The sequence below is a fragment of the Choloepus didactylus genome, chromosome 3, assembly GCF_015220235.1.
Source record: "Choloepus didactylus isolate mChoDid1 chromosome 3, mChoDid1.pri, whole genome shotgun sequence".
Classification (NCBI taxonomy): Eukaryota; Metazoa; Chordata; class Mammalia; order Pilosa; family Megalonychidae; genus Choloepus; species Choloepus didactylus.
Genome location: NC_051309.1, coordinates 93,528,127 through 93,542,310, shown reverse-complemented (window position 1 = coordinate 93,542,310; position 14,184 = coordinate 93,528,127). Strand labels below are relative to the sequence as shown.

The window sequence follows — 14,184 nt, the reverse complement described above, 5'->3', positions numbered from 1 at the left end:
TGACCCTTTAACCTCTGAGCTCATTCCTCCCCTTTACAATTGGAATAATGAATAATATCACCCTTGCCTATTTTATAATGTTGTTTAGGCTCATATTTAGATAATTAGGCATTTACCATGTGTCAGAATTTGTACATATTATCTTTAATCCTCACAACAATTCTGCAAAATATAGAGTAAAATATCCATTTTATAGATGAAAAAATCGAGGCTTAGAGAAGTTATATGCTCAATATCTTAGTTATTAAGTGGCGGGGCTAGAATTTCCAGTTCTGACTCCAAAGCCCTCGCACGAAATGGAAAGTAAGCTATTTTCAGTAGATGTATAGCGGTGACCGTCTGCTGTATAAAACTACAGATTCCTACCAAAGGATAAAAGCCCTTTCTCTCCGTAATCGCCACAGTGTAATGACTTTAGAAACTGGTTCATCAGGCCATGTTTTCTGATGCTGTCTGTTCTTAACACTAATACATAAAATATCATATGGGTTTCGAGCGTTAACGTTTATTTAAAACTGCATTTACTTACCAGAGCGTGTAAATACTAAATACAATACTTCACCCGTGAGAATGTCACAGCCAGAACTAAACCGCGCTTCCCCATTGGTCCCCCAAACGAATTCCCTAAATTGCTTTTCTAGAATCCTTTTACATCTAAACCCTAGTTTTCAGGGAAAGACCCGGCTTACAGCCCTCTGCAGCTCGCGTGTCTGTAAAGCGTGGGCCCTTCCTCGGCTAGGGAGCCACGAGGGGCCCGCCGCCAGGAGACCCGCAGGAAAATACTTCACCGCCAAGCGCCCAAGACCCCTCTCCCCCGCACCTCCTCCCGGAAGGGGCGGGGCTGGGCGGGGCCAGCACCACAAAGCCCTTTACTGAAACCCCTGCGTCACTAAGGGAGATCAGGCTCTGGGCGAAGCCAGCCGTTCCAGCCGCTTCATACGCGAGCAGAAAGGCGCGTTCCCGCACCGCGGGCACGCGGGTGTGCGCGGCCCTGTGCGCCTAACCGGGCGCGCGCTCTGCCTCTTTCCACCGGAGACCACGACCTGCGGAGGAGATCCACGGACTCTCGTAATCCACCGGCACTCACTCCGGGGGATCCGTGCCCCTGAGGCCACGGCCGACCAGCCGCACAGGATTTTCCCCGCCCGCCACTCCTTTAGTGCGAGTCAGAGGAAGGGTGGGGTCGGGGCGTGGGAAGGTGCGGAGGGAGGGTTCCTCCCCTTGACCCCAGGCGCGGCGGAAGGCGGAGGCTCCCATCCCACCTAAGAACCGGTTTTTACCAGGAACTGGCCTCCAGGAAAGGGGAGGAGACTCGCCCCTAAGAAGCGTGGACGGGAGGGAAAGTGGGAGTGTCGTTTAAAGATGGCCAGTTTTGAAGTTCATATTTTTGATTGAGGGAAAAAGGGACTGCACTGTTTAAAGGGCTTAGGCTGGGGCGGAAAGATCTTGTGCCAGCAGAGCCATTTGTGGTTTAACATTGCCTCAGTCAGACACATTTCAGTGATGTCGTGTTTGAGCTGGTTTGGCAGGAACAGTCAACGACAAAGTACCATGACGAATACAGATGCTATTAACTGGATTCCTGTCCCAGGATAACAAATTTTAAGTGGCATTTTCTCTTTACATGGTGGCTAGAAAGGATTAAATATGTTCATGGAAAATAAAAGCACAGTTCTAACATTAAGGGTTAGGATAAATGAACATTTATTAGGAACAGCCTAACATTTAGTTTTCAAGTGCTTTTTTCTAAATCTTTTTGTTACTTGGCTATAAAAATATTCAAGTGAAAGCCACTAATTTGGTGCCATGCAATCATTTCAGGCAACACGAAATGTCATTACATCAGCCGCCTATGTAACAGAATTGGACTGTAATAATTCACCATGGCTTATGGCTTGCCAAGAAAGAACACAGTGAAAACCATTTTGCGGGGTAGTTGTTATAATGTGTAAGTAGTTTGATCACGGTAAGTACTGACTGAGCGTGACGCAGTGTCCTTGTTAAAATAAAAATACCAAGCACCCTTAGATACCCCCATGAGATATTGGACTATATAAGGAGTTCCTTTCAGGTGATTGGAAACTGATTTTTTTTTTAAGGCAACTGTTTGTATAATAATTTATATATTACCTGGTGTTTACAACACACTTTTCAAAAAGAGAATACTGAAGTTCAGAGAGAGGTTGATCAGAAGTCATACAATCATGTAGTAGAGCAATGACAGGGCTGGAAATTCTGTCTTCTTACTCCAAAGCAACATTTTCTACTACAGCTCACCACATTAAAATGCCTTTTAGATAATCCACATTTATGGAAAAATGCCTTGGACCAGTGAAAACCTTGTATAGGCATCAGTATAATGGATGTTGGGCACTGATCATCATAATTATCATTCAAAACAACTTTCAGAAAAGAACACTTAACTGGTAGAAAGGGTTAGTTTTGCATCTTATACCATTTAGGAGGCAGTGTATAGACTACAAGGGCTTTGAAATCAAGACCTAGGTGTCATGCCTGGCCCTGGACCTGGCTCCCTATGTGACTCAGAGCAAATTACTCAGGTTCTGTATCTTGGCCTCCACATCTGTAAAATGGGTCTAACAATATCTACTTGGGCTGATTTGAATCTGTTATGACCCCCACAAAAGCCATGTTCTTTAATGCAATCTTGTGGGGGCAGACTTGTTAGTCTTTTGATTAGGGTGGAACCTTCTGATTGTTACCATAGAGACGGGACTCACCCAGCTGTGAGTGAGAACTTTGATTAAATTATTTTGATGGATATGGGACCCCACTGATTCTGGATATGTCCTTTAAGAGAGCTCACGGAGTCCTTTAAGAGAGCTCACTGAAACAAGGAGCTCGGAGAAGCTGAGAGAAACATTTTGGAGAGAAGCTAAGATATGTAATACAAAATTTGCCCCCCAGAGAAGCTAAGAGCTGACACAGACCCAGATGCTTGGACACCCTGGGAGGTGCAGACAGAAGGACGTTTGGAGATGCTAAGCTAAGAGATGAAGCCCAGAGTTTGCTCTGGAGAAGCTAATAGAGGACTCCCAGATGCTTAGAGAGAAACGCCCCAGAAGAACCAAGCAGAGAGCTCAGAGAAACTAAGAGAGACAGAAGCCCAGAAACATTTGGTAGAATGCCATTTTGAAATGCAATCCAGGAGCAAGGGACCAGCAGACGCTGGCCACATGCCTTCCCAGCTGACAGAGGTGTTCTGGTGCCACTGGCCTTTCTTTAGTGAAGGTATCCTCTTGTTGATGCCTTAGTTTGGACACTTTTATGGCCTTCGACCTGTGAATTTGTAACCTAATAAATCCCGTTTATAAAAGCTGATCCATTTCTGTTATTTTGCATAGTGGCAGCTTTGGCAAACCAGAACAATACTATGTGGTATGGATTACAAATGAAGTAAAGCATGTAAAGTACTTGCACATTGTCTGACATGCCTGTTGGGGATTAAATCATGTCCCTCCAGAAAGGCATGTTCAGTTCCCAAAACCTGATCCTGTGGGTGTGAACCCATTTATAAATTGGACCTTGAAGATGTTAAGGTGTTCCCAAACTGAATGAGGGTGAGCCTTAATCTAATATGGCTGAAGTCCTTATAAGTAAAGGAAATTAGACATGGAAAGAGGAACCACGTGGACAGTCAGAAGCTGGAAGTCAACAGAACCCAGAAAATAAAGGAGAAGACACCATCCTGTCTGTTGCCATGTCATGGAAATGCCAACGAACCCCAAAGATAGGCCAGCCAAAAGGTATCTACCCAGGGAGGAAGAAAGCCCTCTAGCCTCTGAAACCATGAGCCAATAAATTCCTGTTGTTAAGCCAATGCATTGTATGGTATTTGTTTTAGCAGCTAGGAAACAAAAATAGTTTTGGTACCAGAAAGTGGGGTGCTGCTATGGCAAATACCTAAAAGTATAAAAATGGCTTTGGTATTGGGTAAGGGGTAGAGGCTGGAAGAATTTCAAGGTGTTTGATTGAAAACACATATATTGTTATTTATTTCTTTTTCCTTTTTTTCCTTTTTTCAAATGGGCTCTTTTTAAAAAATTCAGTTTTATTAAGATATAGTTATGTACCATACAATTATCCATGGTGTACAGCCATCTGTTCACAGTACCATGATATAGTTGTGCATTCATCACCACAGTCAATTTCTGAACATTTTCCTTACACTAGAAAGAATAAAAATAGGAATAAAAAATAAAAGTAAAAAAGAACACCCAAACCACCCCCCCCACCATATTTTTCATTTAGTTCTTGTCCCCATTTTTCTACTCATCCATCCATACACTGGATAAAGGGAGTGTGAGCCACAAGGTTTTCACAATCACACTGTCACCCCTTGTAAGCTACATTGCTATATAATCATCTTCAAGAATCACAGCTACTGGGTTGCAGTTTAATAGTTTCAGGTATTTACTTCTAGGTATTACAATATACTAAAACTTAAAAAGAGATATCTATATAGTGCATAAGAGTGCCCTCCAGAGTCACCTCTCGGCTCCATTTGGAATCTCTCAACCACTGAAACTTTGTTTTGTTTCCTTTTTCTTCCCCCTTTTGGTCAATCAGACTTTCTTAATCCCATGATGCCAGGTCCAGGCTCATCCCTGAGAGTCAGGTCCCACGTTGCCACATAGATTTACACCCCTGGGAGTCATGTCACACATAGTGAGGAGGGCAGTGAGTTTATCTGCCGAGTTGGTGTAGAGAGGCCACATCTGAGCAACAAAAGAGGTTCTGGGGGAGACTCTTAGACACTACCACAAGTAGGCTTAGCCTCTCTCTTGCAGCAACAAACTTAAAAAGGGCAAGTCCCAGGACTGAGGGCTCGGCACACCAAATTGTCTGTCCTCAATGTTTGTGAGAATATCAGTAATAACCCAGGTGGGGACAGCCAACATTTCCACATTTTTCCCCATCTCCTCAGGGGGGCCCTGCATATATATTTTTATTCTCTGCCTAATTACTTTGGGATGTATTGCTATTTCACACTAACCTGTACAAACCTACCAGATCTCACTTCCAATTCAAAGTTCCATGTAATTATGGTGGTTGAATAAATTGACCACTATATTGTTTTGAGGAGACTGTGGGTAGAAATATGGATGTTAAAATTACTTCCAATGAGGCCTTAGAAGGAAATTATGAATGGTGTCATGGAAATTGGAAGAAAGGTGATCCTTGTTATAAAGTGGGAGAGAACTTGGTGAAATTGATTTCTGATGTTAGATGGAAGGCAGAACTTGAAGGTGATGAATTTGTATATTTAGCTGAGATTTCCAAGCTAAGTATGGAAGGTGCAGCCTGGTTTCCCCTTGAAGCTTATAGTGAAATGAGAGAGGAAATAGATAAACTGAGGATTAAACTGTTAAGAACAAGGAAACCAGCAATGAATAATTTGGAAAATTCTCAGCCTCTCCAGATAGTTTGCTCTAAGACTAGGGCCAGAAGTGGCTCTAACAGGGACCTATTTGAGCTTCTGGGAGATGAGTCTCCAGAGAAACAGGGTTCCATATGGAGATTTACCTGCACAGCCCTTTGCTAAAGAAGGTGTGGCTGAACATGGATCTAGTCAGGCATTTCAGTGGAAATCAGAATTGGAAATATAGTTACCCAGGAAGGATCTGTGGATAATTCTACATTCTGGCAGCCTTACCAAACCAAAATACTTGGAGATGGTAGGGTCTGGTTCCTGGCATTCGTTGAGAGCTTGACTGCCATTCTGATGCTCTAAGAGGGTTGGGCCTACACCCCAGTGTTTGGGAGAGCATGGCTACAATGCAAGCTCTTGGAAGGGGTGGGGCTGCCCCTCCATCAAGCCTGAAGGACAAAGCATTAAGCCACAGATGGCCCTCAGATCTTGAGATCTAATGGAGTTTGCCTTGCTGCGTTTCAAACTTGTTTGGGATCCATGACTCCTCTTTTCCTGCTAATTTCTTCCTTCTGAAGTGGGAATGTTTATCCTTTGCCTATCCCACTACTGAATTTTGGAAGCAGATAACTTTGTTTTGTAGGTTGTTTTGTAGAAAGAGGAATTTTGCCCCAGGATGGATCACACCCATAAATTACTTTGATGAGACTTTTTGTATTTAGCATTGTTCTAAAATAGTTTAAGGCTTTTGGGATTTTGTGATGGAATGAATGTATTTTGCATGTGGGAAGAACATGCCTTTTTGAGATCCAGAGAATGAACTGTTGGGGATTGTGAATCATGTCCCCTACAAAAGGTTCAGGTCTCAACCCCTGATCCAGTGGGTATGAACTCATTTATAAATAGGACTTTTGTAGATGTTATTAGTTAAGGTGTGCTCAAAGTGAATGAGGCTGGGCCCTAATTCAATATCACTGAAGTGTCCTTATATGGAAAGGAAGTTGGACATGGAAATAGAAGCCATGGGAAGCAGCCAGTAGCTAGAAGCCAGAGGAACCCTAAAGAGAAAGAAAACACTGCCATGTGCATTGCCATGTGATGTAAAAGCCAAGAAACCTTAAGATGACTGGCCAGCCAGGAGATACTGACCCTGGGAGGAAACAAGCCTTCTAGCCAATGAAACAGTGAGCCAATAAATTCCACTTGTTTAAACCCACCCATTGAATGGTATTCGTTTTAGCAACTAGGAAACTAAAACGCTGTCAGTTTGTTTTATTTTGCTTTGTTTTAATCTCTCCATCACATTCTATGATGTATTTACCATTATGAATCAATTGAATTTTACTTTTTAACGTTATTCTAAGAAGTAAATGGAGATAAGCTACAGGATTATAAAACGAGAGCTATAGGAAAATTGAGGAAACATTCATCATTGCATTCCAATTTTGTCAGTTCTGTATGTATTTAGACCTTGAACTATAGGTACCTGTTCTAGTTTGCTAATGCTGCCGGAATGCAAAACACCAGAAATGGATTGGCTTTTATGAAAGGGGGTTTATTTGGTTACACAGTTACAGTCTTAAGACCATAAAATGTCCAAGGTAACACGTCAGCAATCAGGTACCTTCACTGGAGAATAGCCAATGGCGTCCAGAAACCTCCCTTAGCTGCGAAAGCATGTGGCTGGCTTCTGCTCCGGAGTTCTAGTTTCAAAATGGCTTTCTCCCAGGACGTTCCTCTCTAGGCTGCAGCTTCTCTCCAAAATGTCACTCTCAGTTGCTCTTGGGGTGTTTTTCCTCTCTTAGCTTCTCTGGAACAAAAGTCTGCTTTCAATGGCCATCTTTAAACTGTCTCTCATTTGCAGTAACTCTCTCAGCTCCTTTGCCACCTTCAAAGTGTCCCTCTTGGCTGTAGCAAGCTTGCTCCTTCTATCTGAGCTTATATAGTGCTCCAGTAAACTAATCAAGGCTCATGCTGAATAGGCGGGACCACACCTCCAGGAAAAAAATGAAAGATCTCGCCTACAGTTGAGTGATCACATCTCCACGGAAACATCCAATCAAAAGTGTCCAACCCAATCAACACCAATACATTTCCTGCCCACACAAGACTGCATCAAAGATAACGGCATTTTGGGGGACACAATACATCCAAACCAGCACAGTACCATTATAGTGAATATCATTATAAATGTAATTTTCATAATGAAGATATTCCAATGGCTGGACAATGATTTAAAGTACTGGTGCTGTGGTTTTGAGTGTGCAGTATTTTATATCATGAATATTTTGCAGAACCAGTGCTTTCCTTGTCTCCTGTCATTCTCTCAAGAAAGTATTTGGTATCATACTATTTTTAAGAACTGCTAAGAGGAACAGAATAGTAGTAGCACTCTTTGGAGCTCATTTGCTAAGGTAACTTCTTACCGTGAGCATTTTTTTAGTTATCAGTTTTTAAAAAAATTATTGTAAAATACACTAAATATTCACGCAGTATAGAAGCATATGAAAGAAAAATACCCAGTTCCCACCCCCATAAAGTAGGTCTTTTCACTTTCCTCAGGCAAGTTTTTCCCTGTCCTTCAGTTTCCTAATCTGTAAAATGAGAATAATAGTAGCACCTGCCTACCTCATAGGGTTGTGTTGATTAAATGAGTTCTTCTTAAAACAGTGCCTAGCATTCAGTCAGTGCTGTATAATCAACATTAGCTGTTTACAGCTCCTTTCCAATCAACGTAAAGATTGGTCCGATTCTTTATAACAGCTGCATTGTGTTCTATTACATTCATGTACCACAGTTTGTTTCACAAGGCCTGTCTTTTTTTTTTTTTGTATTTAAAAAAAATGTTTTAGCAAAGTTACAGGATACAAGGTCAATTATACAGACACCTATTGTATTTCTTGTTTCTTTTTTCTTAAAATTGGGTTTATAGAACAATCATGCATAAAAAAGAGTTCCCATATAACATCCTATTATTAACACCTTGCATTGAGTGTGGTACATTTGTTACAATCAATGAAAGCACATTTTCATGATTGTATGTTAACTATAGTCCATGGTTTAACTCAGGATTCACTGTCTGTGTTATGCAGTTCCATGGGTTTAATATTAGTACCATATATACAACCTAAAATTTCCTCTTCTGACCACATTCAAATGTATAATTCACTGCTGTTAATTACGTTCACAATGTTGTGCTATCTTCACCACCATCCATTACCAAATTTTTTCCATTGTCCCCAATAGAAACTCTCTATATTTTAAGCCCTAACTTCCTATTCCCTATCTCCACCCCATCCCCTGGTCACTTATATTCTAGATTCTGACTTTATGAGTTTGCTTATTCTAATTATTTCGTCAGTGATATCATACAAAAATTATCCTTTTGTGTCTATTCACTCGACATAATGTCTTCAAGTTTCTTGATCTACATTAAGGCTATTTCTGTTTTAGTTTATTCGTTTTTTAAACAGTGCTTCAAAGAACATTGTTGTAAATAACATCTTTGTTTACTTGTTCAAGGACATCTATAATTTTTGTAGACTTCAAGCCACTCCTTAAAATTCTGGAGACAATAAAATCTCCAGAAGATGGAGGATAAAAACAAAGGGGTGGCATGGATGTGACACTCTTACTTCCCCTGCTTGGACCAAAGTAGGGCTTATCCCATACCTCATGCATACATAGCTGAACTCACATTGACTGTAGGTGAGAAACAGGTAGCTGATACTTTTGATTTCCGAGCTAGGCTAAGCAAACAAGTCATTTAAGGTTTATAGTGACTCTTTTTAATGTTGTAGTGTGGGATTTCACCCCCCTCCTCAGTTTTTTAAGAGTTCTCCTGGAACTGAAGCTTCAAAATAAATACAATAATTTGGCAAAATAAAAGCAGTTCTGAGGTCTTCATGAGTTAGAAGTGTTTATTGATAAGCAGGAAGGGCTTGGTAGTCAGATACACCCAGCTTAAACAACAGCTCTGATTCTGTTTCCTTGAGCCTCATCTTCCTTGTCTTTAAAATTATGAAAATGTCTACTTGTGTGGTGGGTAAGGGTTAACATAATGTCACACACTCAAAGTACTTGGTATATACCACACACTCTGTTCGATGCACGATTACTATCTTCTTTCCTTCCCTTATGTGACCTATTTTATGATCAGTCATAAAGGACTGGGAGCTTACAGTTCTTGATTACATCCCCATGAAAAGATGGAAAGATTGAATTGACTCCAGGGAGGCTGTGTTGAGAACAGAAGTTCCAGGCATTGTAATTTCTGGTCGTTTTCCAGATTATCTCTATATTAGTTAATAAAAGGCTTCTGCTGGCTGGATTTGCAACCCTGGAAAATCCTGAATACTTTTCTATTAACCAAATTATCTCGGGATGATAGAACTGAAAGTTAATAAGATATCTTTTGTGTACACCTAGTGGTTACTCAATAAATATTTACTGAATAAATTAATGAATTTGTACCTCAGACAGGAACCTTGGGATCTTGCTCTGCTTACAAAGACCTGGTACAATAACCTAGCCAACATCAAGTTGCCTTTCTTGGAAGAAATTGCATTTGGTAGTCCCATACAGCTCAAACTATTTGCAACCAAGAAGGATAATCTGCTCCCCTCAGTGGAATGTAAGTTCTTTAAGAATTGCTTTAATATGATGTAAATTGTATGTGTGTCATTTTGCTCATTATCAGATATTCCGGTTTGCTGAAGCTGCCAGAATGCAATATACCCGAAATGGATCATCTTTTACAATGGGAATTTATTAGTTCACAAACGTACAGTTCTAAGGCCATGAAGATGTCCAAATTAAGGCATCAAGAGGTAGATACCATCTCTTAGGAAAAGGCTGATGGCATCTGGAACACCTCTGTCAGCTGGGAAGACACGTCGCTGACATCTGCTGGTCCTTTGCTCCCGGGTTGCATTGCTTTCAGTTTTGATTCCAGTGATTTTCTCCTTAAGTGTCTGTGGGTTCTCACTTAGATTCTCTGGAACAAACTCGGAGCTTCATCTCTTAGCTTAGCATCTCCAAACGTCTTTCTGTCTGCTTCTCCAAGCCTCAGGATCTGGGTCCCCTCTCAGCTCTCTTATGGACTCCAGTAAACTAATTAAGACCCACTAATTAAGAATGGGTGGGGTCACACCTACAATAAATCTGCCTCCACAAGATTGGATTAAAAGAACATGGCTTTTCTAGGGGACATAATAGATTCAAACCAGTGCATCAGAGAAATGTTTAAATATGCTTATACCCCACCATGCACCCTATCTTTGTATCCCTGTCATCTTGTTAACTATTCAAGTATGTGAATTTTGCTGTGATGAATAAACATTTGGTTTTGACTAGTTATGCCTATGAAAAATGTCAATCAAATTGCTCTGTGTATTTTATTTTTCAGCCATCAACCTCGAAAGGAAGTATGAAATGAAGCGCCTAAATAACCTTAAATGTCAGAAAAACATGTCTGAGGAAATTCGGTGTTCCCTAAGGGACAGGCCAGTTGGGTTGAGAAGACCAATTCCACCTAAGTGACAGTCATCTCAGATGAATCTGTACTGTTTTTTTTCTGCATCTGAAGGGGATGAAGGGCTTCAGACTTTTCACTGTGTAAAGCTCAGTGCAGATGCACGAATGCCTGCTGGTGTCCAGGGTGCAGGGCTTCGGTTAGTGGACAGCTCTGACAGATCTTCTGGGTCCCTGCCACACACTTTTTCCTTTGTATCGCAAGCTACAGCACTGTAAGCAGATGAAAATGCAGCTGGAGTTGAGTCATTGGTTGTATTCATTTTGATTTTTGTAAAATTGAGATAAGGGAAGAGGAAATGCCTTGTCAGAGGCATTATTTTGAAGAGACATTTTGAATTTGCATCTTTGAGATTCCAAAAAGGGACAAAAGAGAAGGCAAGAGACAAATTCTTTTAAAATGATTAACTGTGAAAACTTTACTTGGTTATGAAAAATTAATTTTAGTAACCCTCCAGTTTCCAATTTTCAAAGAAGCATCATTTATTTTTCTCAGGTGGTACTTTTTAAAATAGCAAGTAGAAACTATTTTTTTGTTCTCATAAAAAATTGTCTTTTCCTACTGCCTCATTTCATATTTTCTCTCTGGGATGCTCCTGGGACATGTGGAGTGCACAAACATATATGAAAGTGACATGAAAATACAAAGAAGGCCTTATTAGGGGGAAATTCTTATTTGCCCAGAATGGCTAGGAAATGGGAAAGCTGATTAACTGGGAAAATACTGGATTTGGGTGAACCAATTTCCCTAGAATTTGAATCCAATAAAACACACTGGGTATTAAAGCTATACTGAAACATAATTTAGCATTTCTTAGATGATCCAATAGGCATTTTAGGATCTTCTGGTATCTTGATTTCATTATGAAAAGCACTATGGCATATCATTTAAGAGTTTAGACCTGGCTGCCTTTAAACCCCAGCTTGGTTTGTAGTGGGGTGACCTCAAGTAAGTAACTTTATGTCTCTGTGCTTCAGATTTCTTTTGTGTAACGTAGGGATAATGTTGGTACCTCCTGCATAGGGTTGTCAAGAGGAGTAAATGAAAACTGGTACACAATGAGATTTATGCTAGTGTTAGCTATTGCTTGTATTGCTTGAGAATAGAAGTCTTAAGTTTTCAAAACTTTGGTTTTGTTCTTGTCAATGTATGTACACCTGCCAGACACCGTGACCTGATTTTGTTTTTTTTTTGTTTGTTTTTTTTTTTAAATCTTCATTTTATTGAGATATATTCACATACCACGCAGTCATACAAAACAAATCGTACTTTCGATTGTTCACAGTACCATTACATAGTTGTACATTCATCACCTAAATCAATCCCTGACACCTTCATTAGCACACACACAAGAATAACAAGAATAATAATTAGAGTGAAAAAGAGCAATTGAAGTAAAAAAGAACACTGGGTACCTTTGTCTGTTTGTTTCCTTCCCCTATTTTTCTACTCATCCATCCATAAACTAGACAAAGTGGAGTGTGGTCCTTATGGCTTTCCCAATCCCATTGTCACCCCTCATAAGCTACATTTTTATACAACTGTCTTCGAGATTCATGGGTTCTGGGTTGTAGTTTGATACTTTCAGGTATCCACCACCAGCTACCCCAATTCTTTAGAACCTAAAAAGGGTTGTCTAAGACCTGATTTTTTAGTTCAAAATGTGGTCACTGTGCTTATGGCGTATGCTGACTATTTCTGTTTAAAAATGATACTCCCTGATAATCAGATTGTCACTTGGGTCTTTCTCTTAAAAGCAGCATGGAGAATTTGTGTGCAAAAAATCCATGTCCTACTGTCTCCACCGGGTTACCCAGAAGCATGGATATCCATTTTTGTTGCCCTCGGGAACCAGAGGGAAACCTAAAGTGTTTCACGCCTCACCTCAAAGCCTTATACCCTAGTTAGTGACAATTATGGGAGTATAGGTTATATGCTTCTATTTTTCAGAGCGGTTGTGAAAATGAATGGAATGTGTATGTGTTTGCAAAAAGCTTTCCAGAATAAAAATCTTAATATTTGTTGACAAAAGGTGACCTTTAGTTCCCCTGTTATTCTCTTGAAAGAATAGCTTTAAGATTCTTCAAATTATGTTATGGTTTTACTTAGATGTTTCTCAGCCTGCTTAAAACTGCACATATTGAAATAAAAGTATGTTGTAAAACAAAATTTGAATGGTATGTGTTTGTTTGTCACTGCTGAAATGACATAAGGGCAGGAATGGTTTCTTATTTATCTTAGCACCCAAGTGCCTAGCCCAATGCCTAACTCGTGTAGGCACTCAATATACATGTATTGATTGAAAAATTCCATGTGGTCACCATGAGGGCCATGACTCCCAGGGGAATGAATCTCCCTGGCGATGTGGGATATGATCCCAGGAATCAGCCTGGCCCTGGTAGTGAGGGATTGAAAATGCTTACTTGAGCAAAAGGGGGAAAAAAGAAAGGTAGCAAACTGAGGTCACAGTGGCTGAGAGATCCCAAATAGAGTCAAGAGGGCCTGGAGGTTTCTTTTATGCACGCTCCAACTAGACACCCCAAATGGCCACAGTATGCCATGCCCTTACCAAAAGTAGTTCCCAAATACCTAGGTTCCTACCTGAGATTCTATAAAAGATTCACTCACTAAGTTTTACCTTTCAGAAACTTAAATCCACCAGAGTGTTCCTATGTCAGAGAAGTCCTAAAACTCAGAGGCAACAGCCTCTTTAATATCAACAATCAGATGCAGTCCCCTTCCCATACTGTCGTCAACCCCTTTCCATATGAATGAGTTAGGGTGCTCACTGTCTAGACACCCCTGAAGACGGAGAAAGAGATTGAGAGGAAGGGGTAGTAACAAGCAAGATTTAACAAAGGTCTATGAATACTGAAACTTAATGTAAATAAACATATTTTTTAGATGCTGGGGTGTTGGAATAGCTGGAAGGAGGTAAATGACATGGTGGAACTCTAACCTGTAACATCCTTTGAAATTTTCTCTACAGCTACTTATTGAATTGTGCTTTGAAAGTCTTCACCTTTCTGTATATACCTTACGTTGCATAATGGGGAAAGAACTGAGACTGTGGAACTGTAATCCACAACAGTTTTTGAAATTACCTGTATAACTGCTTGTTGAGCTGTACATTGAAAGTTAACACCTTTTTATATGTATGATATATTTTACCATAATGGAAATAGCTGAAAAAATTCCATGTGGTCAAAAATCCATTAAAACACTTTATAGTCATATCCTTGCTTTTTTGGTGGTCAGA

General features: G+C 40.4%; 1 protein-coding gene across 2 annotated transcripts; it reads left to right on the top strand.

Annotated features, from left to right (window-relative positions):
• The first annotated feature begins 905 nt into the window (after positions 1-905).
• On the top strand, positions 906-12,093 carry C3H4orf36 (chromosome 3 C4orf36 homolog). 2 transcript variants are annotated; one of them, XM_037828993.1, is made up of 4 exons: positions 906-1,159; positions 1,822-1,948; positions 9,871-10,025; positions 10,800-12,093. In XM_037828993.1, exons 2-4 carry the CDS (start codon positions 1,884-1,886, stop codon positions 10,931-10,933), a joined length of 354 nt encoding a protein of 117 aa, XP_037684921.1. In that variant the 5' UTR covers positions 906-1,159; positions 1,822-1,883; the 3' UTR covers positions 10,934-12,093. The 2 variants fall into 2 exon arrangements, with proteins under 2 accessions (XP_037684921.1, XP_037684922.1); XM_037828994.1 differs by having other exon boundaries at positions 906-1,177.
• Positions 12,094-14,184: the final 2,091 nt, after the last annotated feature.

Coding starts and splice junctions, on each gene's coding strand:
- C3H4orf36 (XM_037828993.1), top strand. CDS start 1,884: ATGGCTTATGGCTTGCCAAGAAAGAACACAGTGAAAACCATTTTGCGG. Junction 1,949..9,870: donor CGGGGTAGTTGTTATAATGT/GTAAGTAGTTTG, acceptor TTTGTACCTCAG/ACAGGAACCTTGGGATCTTG. Junction 10,026..10,799: donor TCTGCTCCCCTCAGTGGAAT/GTAAGTTCTTTA, acceptor TTTATTTTTCAG/CCATCAACCTCGAAAGGAAG.